Here is an 18,542-nt window from a genome sequence, read left to right as displayed (position 1 = left end):
AATTTATGCGAAAATAATTTTTTGTTTTGTATGAGATTTGTTTCAAATATGTAAATTATAATAAAATTAAATTTGTCTGAAATTTAATCGAAAAAAAAACATTTGATTTGTCTAAAATTTGTTTGAAAAAAATCTGTTACATTTAACTAAATTCGTCATAAATTTATCTGAAATGAAGTATATTTTTTGTTTGAAATTTGTCTAAAATGAAATATTTTTACGTTTGAAATTTGTCTGAAATACATTGTCTTTATGTTGACTAATTTGTCTAAAATTCGTCTAAAATACATCATAATAATTAGAAATCTAGCTGATAAATGCCTATTCGAAATTCGTCACAGAATTGTCTGAAAAATATTTCGAACGAAATTTCAGACAAAATGTAAATTAGCAACAAGGGTTTTTGGGACAAAATAATTTCGTCTCAATTTTGTTCGAAACAAAAAATTTGTCTCTAATTTGTTCGAAATTTATTTCAATTTCGTCTCAAAATTCGTCCGAAAAATACTAATTTCTAGTAGTGGTGCATGTATAGGACTGACTTCAATTTTAATCAATAAATTTCTATTTAGAAAAAAAAAAAAAAAAAGAAAAGAAAGAAATAAATCATTCCTTCCAATGTGTCTTACTTAATAAGCAGTCTTTTATGTCTATTTCTCTCTTAAATCAAATCAAATCAAATCAAAATGTTAGGAAGAAAAAGACGGGCATACCACTTGGATTAGAATCCACAATGGCTGGAACTCCTTCATTTAGGAATTTCATTCAAAGTGAACAAACCTCAATTAATAGTTTGATTTAATAATTAATGAGACTCTTATCCTTTCGTTTATGTTAGAAAATTTCAATTCAACTACATCATAGGTTAGGAGATCAAACTGGGTACCAAAATATAATTGCAAATAATTTATTTCTATGATCAAAACCCTTTAATGTGTATCTAATCTGATTCCTTTTTTTCAAAGTAGAACCAGAATATCCTATATCACCCTATGTTTTTTCCTGTACAAAGATGCAAAAGAAATTTCTGTGCTCATCTAGCAACACCTATGTGTTCTTCCTTTATAATTTAAGTGAAATAAAAAATGGAGAACAACATATTCAGAAGCAAGACATGCACAATAACTTGTAGTACAAGCAACAAAAGTTGTATCAAGTAGTTGTCTTCATGAGAAATTGACATTTGCCATGCAAAATGATTCGTATCGCGGCTCAGTTAGGTCTACTATTTCCTCTTCTGACACGTGGCAACTCTCGGATTTTGATGTCAAGAGGGTCAAATTCTCTGTACGCTCAGCTGAATCTACATTAGCTTCTTTGTTTTTGTTCCCAACCCAGAATCTATGATCAGTGTCTTGTTGCAATGAATTATGAATTGGAGATCTTTCTGCTTCTACTGGTTCCTTTACATGTCACGAAAGCAAAAAATGTTAAGACTTACAAAATTAGAAACCTATTATAATGGAAACATTGCAACTAATAATAACTGAAGGCATCATAATGAGTGTGTTCACCAGGAACAGGCTGGCTGGAATGTTTCTTCTTCGTCTCGATTTGTCGGGCGAAATACTCGAGAGAATTTGAACAACCTCACTCATGGATGGACGAATTTCAGGATCCAGCAACAAACATTCCTTTGCTAAGTATGCCATAATCTGTACCTCTTCTTCCGGGAAGTCTCCTTTCAGTCGTGGATCGACCAACTCCGATATTACTCGCCTACTATCCTGTAAGCGAGGCGCAGCCTAAAACAGAAGATTATATCAAGCTGTATTAGAAATTAGGCCATTTTACTTAGTTGAATCTAAGGACCAAAATAGAAACAAATTCATGTTCGAGTAGCTAAAAGTCAATAAGATCTTCCTCATAAAAAACACTCTGAACTCAGGATAATGTTGTAAGGATTATCTTGGCATACCCATATAACAAGGCTTTCTTCTTTGCCTGTAGTTTTATAGATTGGTTGCCGACCACTGATAAGCTCGAGGAGAACCACCCCGAAACTGAAAACATCCGATTCAAGAGAGGCTCGCCCAACAATAGCATACTCGGGTGCAAAATATCCAAACGTTCCCTGCATTCTAGCTGGAGAATTCGAACAGCTGGGGTGATCATCTGCTCGCACGTTCTTAGCCATACCAAGGTCAGTTATCTGCATGTTGTTTATTTGAAAGATTATAAGGTATGCTTATGATTGAAGTGAACAACCTATAGTATAACAGCTAACTTCAGTAGATTTCGTTCTAGTCCGAACCATCGCCATGCATGTCACAAGCCAAGCTCATTTAGATTCTTATGCATGTCTAGTTATATTATCAACTAAAAAGTAATATTTAGTGCGGTTACAGTGTTGATAATTCTAGTTAAAATCACCAGCATGCATATCATAAGCCAACTTTGAGTAATTCCTAGTTTGCTATCCAATCATACCTTTGCTTGCCAATTTTCATCCAGAAGAATGTTTGTTGATTTGACATCTCTATGAAGAATTCTTGGAGCAGCCGCTTCATGGAGATATTCCAAGCCCCTTGCAGCTCCGATTGCGATTGTAATGCGTGTGGTCCAATCGAGATTTTTTGCAGACACTCCATCTAACCAGTCCCTCAAATTCCCATTAGACATGTACTCGAATACTAGTAGCCTTTGAAAATGTCTCCCTTTTAATTCTGAGCAGTATCCAAGCAAAGGCACCAAATGGCAATGATGAAGTCTAGATAATAGTTCAATCTGCACTAAGGAAACCAAGTGATTATAATTACAGAAATAAGAAAGTTTGAAGTCTAAACTCATAAACACTATGAAAAAATGAGGTATAACCTCTTTGAAAAATGCAGAGTCTGCTTCTGGCCCTCCTGGATCTTTTAGTCGCTTAACTGCTACGATACTACCATCTTTCAGACGACCGCGGTATACATAACTACTTCCACCTAGTCCAATTAGGTTGGAGCTTAGAAAGTTTTCAGTGGCATTTTCTAGTTCGGCAAAGGAAAATTGAATAATATTTCCATGAAAAGTTTCCCTCTGGATCCCAAACAAGAAAGAGGCTTTCTGAAAGCATCCTACATTAGAATAAAACATAAAATAAAAAACTAATTACGAATCGTAAGTAAAGGAAAATTAACATAAGCACTTTTGAGTTCACATATAAACAGTAAGTTAAAAACAAACTTACCTGTCATATTACTAACAGGAGAATCAATAGCAAATTTTGTTTCTGCCACTGAAGAAGTCACTGTCCTGTGACTAATTAAGTTGGCAGTGCTACCGCTACTTGTTTCCTTATCCGGTGAAAATATCGGTGATTGAATAGGACATCTGTCCCTTCGGTAGACATAGCATAGGACTGAGGTAAGAAACGCAATGGTCGTACAGACAACACATATTAGTAGAATAACTACAACAGTCTTGCTGGAGATGTGTTTCTTTGAACCTAGTGGCAAGCTGTTAGTTCCTGCAGAGTAAAAAGCCAATGATTTTTGTATCAGGAGGTACTAGATTATGTTATCAATATAATAATTACATTGAAAGGAGATAAAATTTCTATAAGAAAAACTTTGTTTTAGATTTCCAATAGAGTAATATTCTAAAAGCAAATCTTACGGTGCGTTTAGTTTGCGTTTTCATTTTCTGTTTTCATTTTCAGTGTTTTCTGTTTTCTAGATTTTGTGAAGGAATAAATGAAAACAGTGAAAACAATAAAATCTTGTTTTCTGTTTTCACATCCTGTTTTCACTTTTTCCTTCACAAAATCAAGAAAATAGAAAACACTGAAAACGAAAACGCAAACCAAATGTATCCTTAGATTTCTCATTTCTGTGTAAAATAGTAGCTGTTTAGCATTAGTCCATATGAATCAGCTTAAGGAAAAGTTACCCCAGGTACAGTTGCAGGCACTGAAGCAATTATGGTTGTGGCCATTTGCTGATGCCACTCCCATTTGGGGGAATCCATTGGGATTACATAAGCATGTCCATATAGATGAAGTCTCTTCAGCATCTACATGGAAGGCAAAGAAGTTACCATATAATACAGAAACTTTGATTGCTGTTCTCACTGGAATCATCTACAATTTTGATTAAAAAGTTTTCAATTTGGTTCTGTGTCAACGTCTAAACTTTAAACATGAATTATACATAAAAATGTTTGGAGGATCCAACTAGACCAACTACTTATATCTAATTAGTTTTTGTCACTTTTCATGTATTCTTTCTGAGTTACAATAAATATGAGTTGAAATTTACAATAAAAGCTCTTTTATGACTGCATATGAACTCCGGTTTCCAAGAAAATCTTACAAAACTACATCCACCAAACATAGACTATGACAAGCTCAAGCTCAATAGTCCATTGAAAGAAAAAGCAGAGAAAAAACTGAGGGGGAAAAATATTTAAAAATCACCACCATACCCGAACGGCAATCACATGACTTAGAACAATTTGCAATAGAGTAGCTCTGGTTCCCTTGGAAAGCACATGTACATTTCCACTTGTTTAGGCCATAGGTATCAGAAGGCTCATCTGCCCCAAAAAAAAAAAGGTAAGCAATAAGATAGTAAGAAGGAGAATTATATTGGATTTACAAATAACAGATGTTAAACATGTAAAAGATGGAAGAGACAATTATTTTAGTTAAGTTGTGAAGCCAACCAGAAAATGAGTGCTCAATCGAGAGCAAGACGAAGACGATAGCAAGAGCAACTCTGAGCTTGAGCTTCATTTATTCCAACCATACACTACAAGAAAGGAAAAACCATTTAGTGCTATATAAATCATTGGGCAAGAATATTCGTCATGGTTATGAAACAAGGCACATATCTTACAAGATTTTCCAACACCAAAAAATAAAATAAAAAACAGCAAATGACAAGCAGAAATATGCTGCTACACTTTTCCCCATAAAGGGCTAAAGTGAACTTAAAGCATGTATATACAGTTGATACATCAAAGTGAATCTGAAGATTGTACCAATCCATAAAATTTTAATTGCAAAACCATCATCAGAAGCATATATATGAGGCCTAAAACATGAAACTTGAAGCAACTAATAAAACTTAATCATGAGTTGCATTTCTAAACTAAATGAAAAAGAATGAAAGTAGCATCAATTAGCTAACCTGCATTAAGAAGAGGCTAGAAGGTTTTGAGTTATCCAAGCTCCAATCATCATCTATGGAAACAAAATGGTAAAGTTAGCTACAAGATGAACTAATATCAACAATAAAAGCTGAAACCGCAATCCCATTTTTTCATTTTCTACCCTCATGTTGCAGCAAGGAAATGAATGCCAACAATTTCATAATTAATTAGGGGATAGGAAGTCTTCTTCTCTGAATTGAATTCTGTAGCCAGTGTATGCAAAAAAGGTAAAATGGGTAGGAGAACAAATACATGGTTGGCCAACAAAAGCAAACATCATAGTCAACGCTATATCCACCCTCATTACTAAGTATAGAAACAAAGATAAGGCAAGGAATAGTAGAAGAAAGTATACTGACATGAAAGATTGACAACATTGGCATTGAAAGCTTTTAGTAGAGTTAGACTAGTTAGTAGCCATAGAGGGGTTGGAATTTGGAAAAAGAAGCACTAAGAGTGGAAAGTGGCAAAGACACTCAAATCAATAAGTCCACAACTGATTTCTTTTGCATAAATTTTCAATTGATAGAGAAAACTAGCACCGACAATATAGTTACATAGTTTCCAACCTACAATAATTCTTGCAACAATCTTGAGAATGAGGAGCTAGAGTAAGTAGTGGCTTGAAGCTCTTGTATTTGAGTTGAACCAGAATAGTTTGAGAGTGTGAAACAGCAAAGTCAAAGCAGCATAAAACAGCTATGATGAGCATATCATAAAGCAAAGAATAATTAATATGGCTTGGTAGGACAGAAAATTTCTTTTCCTTCAAATCATATATGCCATTCCTTGTTTAGGAAAGAACTATAGATCATTGAACTGAAACAAGCAAAAGAACAAACAGGTAATGTGCATTATTGGGTCATGTTCACCAACCTAAAAGATTATATTATGGATAATTTAGAAACAAGCCATGGCAATAGATAAATGAGGATAGTGACCTCTTCAAATGAGTATATTCTATAAAAGCCACACAAAAAACACATAATAAATGAAGCTTATTACTAAAGAGACCAATATTTTATACAGCACCTCTTTGAAAGTAACCCTTTGCTAAATTGAAAACAACCCTTCATCAACCTTCATTTCTAATACAAAAACAAACCAGCTCATACCTTAGCTGGTTTTCTTTTCTACTCAATTTCAGGGTCCATTTTTATATATACAAGAGTTAGTGAAATCATTGAGTCATGACAAAAACTCTTTCTCTTCTTTTGTAAAAGTTGAAAAAAAACCTTGGGACAATTATACTTGTTTTCATTAAGAAAAGCTATAGTAATGAATCTTTGTCAAAGTGATAAACAACTTTAACTCAGAAAATAACAAAGTAGTAGTGAGTTCAAATTTGAAGTAATCCAAATTAGTACCATGTTTATTTTACTTACTTGAAAAGAATATAATGATTTAGAATAAGGCAAAGTTGTGATTTGTCTTGTATTCAATGGGAAAAGAAACAAATTACACAAGTAGTTGTGGCAGATTTTATTTCTATATAAATAATAATAACGGCTATATAGAAGATATGATTTTACTTAGCTTTAAAGACATTAAAGTGTGATTCAGAAGTATGCATATGTAAAGAAGAAAATTTTCAATGCAGCGAGTTGTCTTCATTTAATTTGTAGGGTCCATCAGTGACCTGCCACCCTTTCTCCACTTTGTTATTCCTTTTGGACCCCACTCGTGATTCAGAGCGTCGCCACACAATTCCAAGCTTGGGTTTTTTTAGAAATAAAAAAATTCATATTTTCTCAAAAACTATTTTTAAACTTTAATTCCCCAAGTACGATTTTAATTCCCCTACGATTTTTTTTGTTTAGAGCAAGTTCGCCGCATCGGACGAACTCTATAAACGATAGAATTCCCTTAACCCCGGCAAACTCCCTTTAATTTTTTTCAATCCCATGTTTTTAATTCATTATCATCGTCTCCAAATAGTATATAAATCTACAAACATTACACAAGAGTACACAAAAATACACAGACAACAAATATGACTTTTTCAAGAATTTTTTTAATTATAAATTAAAAAAATAAATCATATTTAACAATAATAACTATTATTGTCATCTCTAGAAATACACAGAAGAATAAGGGTCCGTTTGGAAATTTTAGAAGTAACTTTTTTTTAACTTTTGACTTATAAAAAGTAGTAGTATTAATGTCTGGTTCAATTTTCAAAATCAAATTGCAACTTTCTAAAAAGGTATTTAAGAACTTATAGAGAAGTTAAAAAAATGATTTCTCTCGTAATACTTCTACTTTTCATCACATTTCTATAAAATAAGCACTTTCAGAATTAAAAATCTAAACACAAAATAACTTATTTATAAGTTACTTTTAACAGAGTCATTTATTGTTTAAGTTATTTTATCAAAAGAAGCTTAATTAAGTTAGTTACCCAAACTGGGTCTAAGTCATATTTAACAAAGATTTTTTAATTATAAGTGGTATTTTATTTTAAAAAAATTTATTAAATAATACATATTTTTACACGTTATAACTTTTCTTTGTTCCCTTCTTTGACTAATACATATCTTTACACGTATTAGAATGAATTCCATGTATTGTTTCAGCTAAACTAAGAATTAAAGGCATTGAACATTATTGAATAGTGGAATATATAACAATAATTAATGGTAGTAGTACTTGTTAATCACAATGAATCACCATGGTTTGTTGTTAATCATGGAAAACACATACCCACTTAACAATTAATTATTATTAATAACCTTTGTGGGAATGGGAAGTGGGACACCAAACAAGAAATTAAACAAGAAAAATGTCACCTTGTTTTGGTACAACCATGGGTAGAACAATGCTACACAATAATAAAAAGTAATGAAACCTCTTTGCATACCTCATGAAACCTGGGTTTTTGTTGTATGCGTTGAAGAACAACCTAAGGCTTTCTTGTTATAAGATCTACTAACTCAAACTCATGCATGTGTAATGTGTGTACATTAGATGATGCCATTCAAACTGAAACTAGGTAAATTATTGAAAAGGGTATATATATAAGAGTGAGTAAGAGGTTGAAGATGAAATTTCTGAGAATGGAGAGAGGATTATTGAAGAGGGTAGATTTTAGAGTGAATGAATTGAAGTAGTAAGCAGAGTGCTAAGGTGGCACATTATTCGGACTTCGTTACACACGTGCTCCTACTCCTACCTTAGACTATAGACTATAGACTATTGAGTCATGGACCATACATTTTTAATAGGTAAAGTAAGATAAAAATTTTAAAAATATTTTTTAAATTTTATTTTGTTTTAATTTTATTCTAAAAGTTTTTAATTTTTATCAAATATACCACTGACGGTTAATTTTTTAAAAAAATTCAAGATTAATTCAATAACAATTTCATAAGAACAACCCTCAATACAAGTAAATCAAACATAATTTTCATCAATTATTACTATATTAATCTTAAATTTTTTAAAAATTTAGCTGTCCATAGTATATTTGATGCAAATCGAAAATTTTTAAAATAAAATAAAAACAAAATAAAACTTAAAAATGTTTTTAAAATTTGTGCCAAATTTCAGGAATAAACAATATACTTTATCCATTTTTAATTATATGCTATTATTTACTTTCAACTTAATCTCTTTATTAATATAATGCAAAAATATAATTACACAAATTAATTTTAAAATAAAATTTAATTTAATGTAATTCACCAAAATAAAATTTAGAGCTAAAATACGTGGATGTAGAAGTTGAATCTGTCACTTCAATGTGCAAAAAATGTTTATCGCATATTATAAAAAAAATTCACATTCTGCAAAAAAAAAATATTTTAGATATTACACCATAATTATATTCATGTACAAAATTTTCGGCCAATTTAATTACCATTTTATTTTAACCTTTAAAATTAGATAAAGAATAATTTTTTATGCACTGAGAGTAGAAGTATGTGGATGATGGTGATTGGTGAAGATGACATTACAGAAGAAGGCCCTTATAACGAGGCATGCATGTTGCATGACTCTGCCATTATCGAATCTAGTACAAGAAAGATGATAGAATTTTTTTTTTTTTTTTTTTTGACATAGATCTGAATTCTTTTTTATAGAGTTTGAAAATCCAAACAGGAGAGTCAAAAAAGGGAAAAGTAAAAGAAAGATCTCAACTTATCAAAAGTATGAGAAGCATATTATATATTAAGATGATCATATAACATATGCATAAATATGAAACTTGAATTTGAAAAACAATAAGTTTATGTACATCACTCAGAATCACACTTGAAAATATTACCAAGAGTCCCTTTTTTTATCCCTCCCTATGAAATTTACACTTCTTTCTTTGTAACCGGCAAAATCAGGAGTTTTCTCCACCAAAAAACTCCTTCCTTTCTTTCCAATTATACTCCCCACCTTGAACAAAACCATAAGCCAAAACTTATAGTATAAATAACGTTATATATAAGGTGAAGACCCGGATGTAGTTGTCTTCATGTAAAGTTGATAGTTGAGAATCGTTATATATAATAAAAAGGGATATGTGAAGTGAAAGAAAACAGGAAGAAAAACTCATATAATCTCCCTCCAGAAGTGGTGGTATGTTTATTAATGACCTCTTTGGCTCTGCCTCTCAGGAAATGATTTCGCCGGCCTTAGGACGCGCCGATGTTGGGTTGGCGCGCCCAAGATCATGGTCTGTGAACGTGTCACCATGTCGACCATGGACGGAGTCTGGTATGCTTGAACAAGGCTAGTACTATCTGTGGAATCGCCTCGTGCGGTTGCCCTTTGCCATGAATGTGAACTCAATCCTGAAAGAACATAAGCCCTTCCAGACTGCTCATAAACACGTTGAGTTGACATCCTTTCTTGCATCTCCTTTAGCTCGGCCGAAAGCGCGGCGCATAGCCGGTCCCCTGCTTTGGCAGAAACAGTCTCAGACAATGCCTTGTGGCAGCTATCAAGGACAGAAACTGCAGTGGACAGATTGCCACGTTCGGCTGCGATTCTAGCCTCGGCTATTGCCTCAGCTACTCGAAGCCGATTTCGCTGTCTGTCCACTTGTATTGATACTTCTTGTACTCCACCAGAATCAGCTCTTTGAATCTTCACTTCAGAGTTTTCTTCCAAAAACACCATTTCTTTTGTGATGGGATCTCTATAGAGGCCCTTAACAAGCAACAATGACATCTCATGGCTTGACATGTCGGCCGGAACATTAACTGTCACCAGAAAGTCTCTTTCTTCGTCGGCATACAGATCTCCGACACTAATGGAAGCCATTCTAGCATTGCCTGACAAGGTTGTTTGATAACTTCCGGCTTTAACCGAATTCAGTTGAAGACTAGGGTGAATGCAAGCAACTTCAACTTGTAATTCCTGCACCACAACACTCAAGAGACCTCCAATACATTGTGCAAATGCATCCTGAATCACATCCTCGGCTTCAATGAACGAAAATGTCCCGCCGGATATCTCAGAGATCGAATGCATCGAAGTAGAATCATGATCAGAACCAAAGCCAAAAGCATGCACTGGTATCTGCAATCCTGCTCCATTGTTCCGATGAATCGAATTCGGGACAAGTGACTGGTAATCTGCTCCAACACTAGGCCTGCTATTCACTGTGTAAGTATCCTGTCCATCAGAGAGTAGTATAATGCTGCAAACCGGATTCTTCGACCGGCATTCTGTGAATACCTTGGCACCTTTCCTTAAGCCTTCAGCAATGTTTGTCCCACCATTAGCAGCCAGAGAATTCACAGCCTGTAATGCCTGTTGCCGTCCGGTATCAGTCATCAGCCGTAGAGGAAAGATCCGCCTTGCCGTGGAGGAGAAGGCAATGACAGAAAGACGGTCCGATGGACCGAGATTCTGTATGACAAAACCCATAGCTCGTTTTAGCAATGCAATTTTAGTGCCTCCCATGCTACCACTTACATCAAGAACTGTGACAAGATCAACAGAGGCACGAGAATTCGGAGTTGTTTCGCCATTGGTTCCAACATTACTTTGTTTTGTAGCTGCCTGAGGAGCCTTGAGATGAATTAGTACGGCGAAATTATCATGGGAGGATGACATTGGAACAGATGAAACTTCAGGATATGTTTTGATCTCAATTCTGTTCATAATCTCATCATGATCAGCCTCATTCTTATGGCAGGTAACTGAATTTTGTTGATCCAAGGCTTCATCATCATCAAAGATAGCTGGTTCAGGAACATGATAGAGCGATGGAATCGGCCGAACCAAGTCCCCTTGTGGCGAAGGGATCCTCCTCATGACAGTTGTCCAAGCATCATCCCTTGCAGTTACCGGGTTGATTCGAGCCATGTCATTGTAGCCGTTAAAAGCAGGACTATGGAAAGGAATTTCTTTCCATTTTGCTCGGCAGACAGGACATATCTGGTTGCCATGTTTTACATTCGAAGTGATGCAATGGAAATGAAACGAGTGAGAACATTCGGCAGTAAAAATGGCATGGCCCTGCCCCGGCTTCATCGTGTTCAAGCATATTGCACAAGTTCCCTGCAGATACATAGATAAAAACGTCACGAAACGAAGGCCTATTTGATGACCGGAGGCTACTCATATGAAGTTGTTTTCACACGAAGGTGATAGTTGAGTATCATTAGAGGATAATTTGGTCAAACATGTCAAATCATCTAACAGTTCTCACACAAACACAATTTCATGTGAGTGGCTACCTTTTTCACCACACATAGGATGCTACTATTAAAATTACTCATATTCAAGACCAAATAAAAATGTGAACCACATGTGTTATTATACATAAAATCTGCAGAACTATGAAACAAATAATACTGTTATAACTAAAAGATGTTATTTCCAAGTTTTGGTTACTCGGGGACCTGGAATTTCAACAGAGAAGGAAACTATGGATTTCGCTTTTTCGGTCAAACAAAATCCATGCTATGTGAAAACAGAAACATGTCTTTGGTGCTCTGCTGAGAAAGAAATAGATTCAGACATCAACATCCCAAAAATGTGCATCGGAGCATTAAGAGCTAAGGCTTTAAATTCTGAATCTATCAGCTTTTGAAGAACTCTAGGATCTTTTCCAATTATCTAAACTAATCTTTGTCAGGAATGAAAAGAATCTTCATCCTCCCCATGGATATTTTATAATTTGATTGTGGTTTTAAATTAATCTCAAGTTCAAATCCAAGTATACTTGAAATTAGAACCTTGTGAAAAGGAAACCAAACTGGTATCAACATCTAAATAAGGTTTTGGTTATTGTAAATTTTGTGAAAATTCTGTTATGATATAGGTTCATAAAATTTCAAAAAAAATTGGTTTTAGTCAAGACTCTCAAAATATTATCTTAGAGAAATTAAATAAAAAAATTATCATAATTTTTAGGAACTCAAAAGAAACATTATTTTAAATAGGACCAAGAAAAAAGAAAGAAAGAAAAGAAACAATTCAGGAACTTAAAATCAAATGTTTTCAAAAATATAAGGACAAAAATCAAAATTCAACCTAGTAATAATATTATTAAGTAATTTAATATAAATTTAGTGATGGAAAAGGTGGCAAAATATGCCTTCATGTATGGGGACCCCAATTCAGCCACCCATTAGCTAGTCAATGAAAAAAAAAGAAAGATAAAAAAACAAAAAAAAGAAAAAAATGATAAGTTCATGGAATCTGGGAATCTTAATAATGCTACAAAAAAGTAGTCATAGATAAATACACAGCATTAGCAAAGGTCACTATTAGAGTTAGAGAGTAGTGTATAAAACACTGGCCATTCTTCTGTTTTCTTCTGTCCCTATGCAGGTCCACTCACTACTCACTACTACTAAGACCACTGCATAAAAAGATGAAATTTGAATGCATAATAATAGTCCATCTTTTAGAGGATACCAATTAAGATGCTTAGTTTACCTAAAGCTTGAGTATTCCAAGACAAATCCCACAATCTTAATAGTAACAAAGACAAGACAAAAATAAGGTCAACCTTTTCTGTGGTCAAAGACTTTGAACACATCAAGAGTTAAAATATTAAATAAAATATTAAGATATGTAGTATAGAACAACAGCTATCACCAAATGGCTTTAAAAAAACGTAGTGTTAAGACAAATTTGCAACTATAACATTTGATTATTCCGAGGGGTTATTAAAAATATAGAAAGAAATGTCATCCATATGCTAAAAGATATCAAACATGACTCATTCACTGTTTCATGATTTCTTTTCTTTAATATGATTTTGAGCATAATATTTGTGACACTAGGTCTATATATCCCTAAGATAGATGGGGAATTCAAGACTTTCTCACATGTCTATTTTAGTTGAAGATATTTTCACGTGAAGATGATAGTTAAAATGCTGATACGTATAATGTTAAGTAATTTAATCAAATATATTAAATTTAATAGTTTTTTAATTATCATTTTTACATAAAGACATTACATCTTAATGCGGATGGTTACCAAATTAAAAATATGTAGACACCATGTCTCACATACATGGTTCTGAAAACCGAATTGAACTGACCGATTCAGCTGGGTTAATCAAAAACCGCTTATTATTTTTAGTACTTGTATATTGATATAATGATATTGATTGATTATCTTAGAAATCCCAACCTTTTAAGTTTTCTTTTTATTTTTTGTTTGAAAATGGAAATTTTCACAATCATCGGTTATGGGGGGGGGGGGGGGTCTATTGTGGTGGGGATAACAACATGTGATATGAAGGAGAGAGAAAGAAAGAAGGTCCACTGAAATGGAGAAATATTTCCATTCTTTTGAAACTTCTACAATCATTCTCTTTTAAATTTTCGATATAATATTAATATTTAGTATTATAAAAGAAAACAAATTATTGTAAATATTTGTCTATGAAAATGTAATGAGGCAAGTAAGTAAAATAAGTAAATAACTGTTCCTTAAAAGGGTAAGAAGGATATTTCACTTTATGCTCTATCCCCTACTCCATAACAGAGCTTGAAAACAACAAAACAAAGAATAAAAACGTTCCAGCAATACTCAGAATGCGTCACACCCCACAATACCCCTATTCAAATACAAAAAGTCAAAAAATTACTCCAACCAAAAAAAATCATAGACCTAAAATTAGTGTGTATTACTTATCCTTAGTCATGTTTTAACTGATACTCATATCACTAATTAAACTTGAGCTCTTGCTAATTCTCTTCTTATATACAGTTTTTTTTTTCATTTTATTTTTTTATAACGTCAATTTTGTTCTTTGTACTCATAGTATAATAAGATACCTATCAATTTATGGAATATATATTGAATTAGAACATTTTAAACACTGCTAGACCAAATTGATCTCTAAAATACTTAGTGTTTATATAACTAAAAGAAATTAAAAGGAACAAATGAATGAAAACAGTGAAAAGCTTTTAACCAGAATCTACCATGGAGATTCAGTAGTGAAGTCAAAGGAAAAGAACAATTTTCAACAAAGAAGAAAAGGAAGATAAATTATGAAACTTTCTTAGATGAACATGTATAAATTCTAAAAGGGTAATGTAAATTGAAAACCTTTGGAGATTTTGGTAACCGGAGAGCAGAGGAAGAAGACGGCGTCGTTGGGGTGCTTGAAGAGTAGTATCCGGCGGAGGCCGGCGACACAACCGACGGCGAGGTAACGTCGGAAAATCTGGCGGCTGCAGCTGAAGGGGAGTCATCTAAATCTCTAGGAATGTGAACACAAGTGTTGAAGCCAAGAGCAAGCTTCATTTTTCTCCATTTGCTTCCCATTTTTTTTTTTTTTTTTTTTTTTTTGAACAAAAAGGGTTGACAATTAGATGATGAAAGAGTGACACAAAAAGCTGAAAAACTGAGAGATGAATGTGTGTGAGGGAAAGATTCCAACTTTGGTGTGCCCGTGAAGGAACATGATAGGATTTGACATGGGTCAGAATGAAGATGAACAAGAGAGAGAGAGAGAGAGAGAGAGAGAGAGAGAGAGAGAGGAAGAAAAGAGAAGTTTGGGTTTTTCTACTGTTTTGGGAGAGAGAGAGAGAGAGAGAGAGAGAGAGAGAGATATGAGGGGGCGTTGAGGTCACAGATAAGAAGCAAGTTGCTTGCAGCAGCTTTGGCTTTGCTTTTTGATGATGGAAATGGAATTCAATATTGTTGTGTTCTTCTGAAACTCTCTATTTAACCAAAAATTTATCAGCTTAAACACGGTTTAATGTTAAAATTCGTTTCTGTCACTTAATTTTTTTTTTTTTTTATTAAAGATAGTAAATTTAAACCTACAACCTCTTAGATACTTATTGACTTTTTGTGACTTAATTTGATTTCTTTGAAATTTGTTTTTTAATATATATTTCAAACCGTAAATTTAAATTTTATTTAAAAATTTATTATTATCTAATTAATTATTATATATATAAATAAAATTTAAATAATTAATATTTATTTAAACTAGAAAATAAATTAATTATTTAATTAATTTAAATTAATTCTATTTTTTATCATTAATTCACAGATAAAATATGCCATGAATTGTATTTTTTATATCAAAAATATTATTTGTATAAAAAATTAATATTATATATTATATATAAATATATATAATTTAAATTATTTTAATATATATTTTATGTTTTAATATATATTTTAATTTAATAACTAAATTTAATGGCTAATTATAATGCACTGTTAATTTTGTGGGATTAGTCATTGGCATGATAGAATAGGGGATACCTAGGGTTGAAAACCAAAATTGTCTAGAATATTATGTTTTAAATAGATTTTTTATACTCCATCATGTTAGGTCAAAACTACCCCTGGTGTTCTGCATTATTGCCTTCTATTCATGAGACTAATTAGTAATTATGGTCATTATGTTCATTTTAGTCTTTAGAAATTGCACCCCCAAAGTGTAACCGCCGCAACTTTATGACCTTTCCCGTTTACGTTTCAGCTCAACTAATCATTATCTCAATCAATAATGTTATTTAATCACAACTATAAGAATATCTTATTTAGATACATAATTTTGTCACTATTATTTGATAATACAAAAATATTATTTATACACTAAAATCAATCATTAAAATTATTAGTTATTTATATATAAATATAGATGTAGTTTAATTTATTTTTAATGTGTATTTATATTTTAATATATATTTTATATTAGTGACTAATTTTAGTGACGAATTTTAATATTCACGTAACATTACTCTTGATAATATTATGATTCCTACTCATCTTTGTTCATTTAACGTTTTTTGCTTTTGATTTTTTTAAAAAAAATGTACGAAATAAATTCTTTTAATTTAATATATAACAATATTAAAATCATAATAATAATAATAATAATAATAAAATTAGTAGGAATGGAATGGTAAAAAAGTATTTTGAAGAGCGATAAGAATTTTAACATGACAATAATTAAAAGGAGTGTGTATTATAAAAAAAATAAAATAAAAAATGTAACTACAGCATCTCCTATTACCTGTATATGAAAAACAAAATACTTTACTTGAGAATAATATCAATTTCAATTAATTTTAATTTATTGATAAATTTATTAACATACAGTTCAAAGACGTTATTTTTTAATATAATCAAAATCAATATTATATTTAATTCTGAATATATAAATAATCTTATGTTATTCCGTGATAATTTGCCCATCCTAAGAAGGATAAATGCATGCATTTGGCTTTCCATTTTCTTTGAAATTTCTCTTTCAACCCTAATATATAACTTCTTCTTTTCCTTTTCTCCAATTTAGAGGGGCATGCATCAATCATGAATAATGTCACATTACCATCAACGTTTTCAGGTCCCAGAGTTACTAAAATCATGAACCCTTGTTCACTAATATAAGCGTGAAGGACGTTCTTGTACATGATAACTTTTTTTGAAAAATAAAATAAAATAAAAGAATAATACTCCAAATAAGTTTTCAATGATTTAGCGATTCGGCAAATTTATTTCTCAGAAAAATTAATTAGGTTTTGAATTTTTAAAATTATTGGATATATGTCATATAGGTCTTAAAGTCAAGTTGAACCGGTTAATACGACACTCTCTCTCCTGTGTAAAGGATGTAGTTATGTATGACATGTTAGCTAAAACAACACGCGTTGCACTTAAGACACATTAGTCCTTGGACACTGGCTAAAATGACATCATTTTGGGACAGCACCAAACGACATCATTTTAAGGGGATAGATTCATCTCTATCTTTGTTCTCTGATCTTCAAAATTTCGATGTTATAAAGTTAAATAGGTCCCTTAAAATTTTTGTTATAAATAAAAAAGGTCCCTCAATTTATAGTATATATGTCAAATTGATCCCCTCAAATTAAGCAACTATAACGAGAATTAGAATAAAATCATGATGAAATTACCCAAAATATGTTAAAGTATGAAATTCCAAGCACATAAAATGACAAATTTTAAGTATAATTAAAATTCGTCAGTATTCTCATTTAGCATCTTATTCTTTTGCAGAATTTTGATCTCTTTATCTTTGTGAATTAGGTGAATACCAGATTCTAAGTTATTAGTAGAAGTGGGATCATACTAATACATTGTCTTGTAGTCAACTAGTCATGGTAACTCAAGTCCAAGAAAAATTTCTATAGGTTAAAGAAATAAACCAAGTTAATGTCCATTGAGATAAATTTTTTGACTTTTTCTATTGATGTACACAAGAATTCCTTTGTTGTCTCTCTAACAAAACTTTCAACACAGTAAAATTCAGGTATTATATCTTCACTCATCTAAATACCAAAACATAAAAGTATGTCACAAGTTAACCAAACAACCAACACAATACAACATCACAATAGAATTAAAAATTTAAAATACTTGCATTGTTTTTATTATTATCAAATACCTATTCGTAACCATTTCACAACTCTCACTTAAGCTATACCTATAACATACTGTCTTTGATCTATCCTAACGTTACGTGCACGTTTATCATGCTTCATTTTTTTATTGACAATTTACTGCAACAAAAGCTAATTTAACTTACCTCAAATAATGGCGATATGCACAACACATCAGCACCAAGCAGTTCATGTACACACCGTCAAAGTACTATTACAAATTTAGATAAAGGTTAATGGGGTGAAGAATATGAAAGGTTAGGTCGTAAAACCTAAGTGAGAATTTGGAATACTTGTAATTTTCCAAAAAAAATTTTATACAAGGTACCTACTTAAATTTAAGAATTTTTTTGACTTATAACAAAAATTTTAGGGGACATTTTTAATTTTAAAACATCGAAGTTTTGAGAATTAGGAAACAAAGGTGGGACATATTTGTCCTCTCAAAATAACGTCGTTTGAAGTTGTCCCAAAATGACGTCATTTTAGTCACGTATCCAGAAACTAATGTATCTTAAGTACAACATATATTATTTTACCTGACACATTATATCTATAATATCTATA

At 32.0% G+C, this 18,542-nt stretch overlaps 2 protein-coding genes across 13 annotated transcripts; both read right to left on the bottom strand.

The window, feature by feature from the left end:
* Nucleotides 1-879: 879 nt before the first annotated feature.
* Nucleotides 880-8,271, bottom strand: LOC112785832 (receptor-like serine/threonine-protein kinase NCRK). Of its 12 annotated transcripts, none has more exons than XM_025829254.3 (11): nt 7,997-8,271; nt 5,115-5,167; nt 4,648-4,733; nt 4,408-4,518; nt 3,874-3,996; nt 3,173-3,451; nt 2,818-3,059; nt 2,431-2,727; nt 1,919-2,152; nt 1,515-1,745; nt 880-1,403 (listed from the first exon to the last, which is right to left on the bottom strand). In XM_025829254.3, exons 3-11 carry the CDS (start codon nt 4,715-4,717, stop codon nt 1,167-1,169), a joined length of 1,824 nt encoding a protein of 607 aa, XP_025685039.1. In that variant the 5' UTR covers nt 4,718-4,733; nt 5,115-5,167; nt 7,997-8,271; the 3' UTR covers nt 880-1,166. The 12 variants fall into 12 exon arrangements, with proteins under 12 accessions (XP_025685039.1, XP_025685044.1, XP_029150870.1 ...); XM_025829259.3 differs by lacking the exon at nt 7,997-8,271 and adding an exon at nt 5,706-6,713; XM_029295037.2 differs by lacking the exon at nt 7,997-8,271 and adding an exon at nt 6,522-6,682.
* A 987-nt stretch (nt 8,272-9,258) lies between these two features.
* On the bottom strand, nt 9,259-15,282 carry LOC112785824 (E3 ubiquitin-protein ligase WAV3). The gene is made up of 2 exons (XM_025829250.3): nt 14,656-15,282; nt 9,259-11,637 (listed from the first exon to the last, which is right to left on the bottom strand). The coding sequence occupies exons 1-2, from the start codon at nt 14,872-14,874 to the stop codon at nt 9,715-9,717; spliced, it is 2,142 nt and encodes a 713-aa protein (XP_025685035.1). The 5' UTR covers nt 14,875-15,282; the 3' UTR covers nt 9,259-9,714.
* Between the last annotated feature and the right edge of the window lie 3,260 nt (nt 15,283-18,542).

The sequence above is a fragment of the Arachis hypogaea genome, chromosome 3 (genome assembly GCF_003086295.3).
Source record: "Arachis hypogaea cultivar Tifrunner chromosome 3, arahy.Tifrunner.gnm2.J5K5, whole genome shotgun sequence".
Taxonomy (NCBI): domain Eukaryota; kingdom Viridiplantae; phylum Streptophyta; class Magnoliopsida; order Fabales; family Fabaceae; genus Arachis; species Arachis hypogaea.
Note: the sequence above shows the minus strand (reverse complement) of the source record. Positions and strands in the feature narration are given on the sequence as shown.

What these genes read in the sequence shown, in the direction of transcription:
- LOC112785832 (XM_025829254.3), bottom strand. Translation starts at nt 4,717, where the DNA reads ATGAAGCTCAAGCTCAGAGTTGCTCTTGCTATCGTCTTCGTCTTGCTC. An exon ending in TCCTGTTAGTAATATGACAG is followed by an intron (nt 3,060 to 3,172) that starts GTAAGTTTGTTT and finishes ATTCTAATGTAG; the next exon opens with GATGCTTTCAGAAAGCCTCT. An exon ending in TTCCAGCCAGCCTGTTCCTG is followed by an intron (nt 1,404 to 1,514) that starts GTGAACACACTC and finishes TGACATGTAAAG; the next exon opens with GAACCAGTAGAAGCAGAAAG.
- LOC112785824 (XM_025829250.3), bottom strand. Translation starts at nt 14,874, where the DNA reads ATGGGAAGCAAATGGAGAAAAATGAAGCTTGCTCTTGGCTTCAACACT. An exon ending in GGTTACCAAAATCTCCAAAG is followed by an intron (nt 11,638 to 14,655) that starts GTTTTCAATTTA and finishes ATGTATCTGCAG; the next exon opens with GGAACTTGTGCAATATGCTT.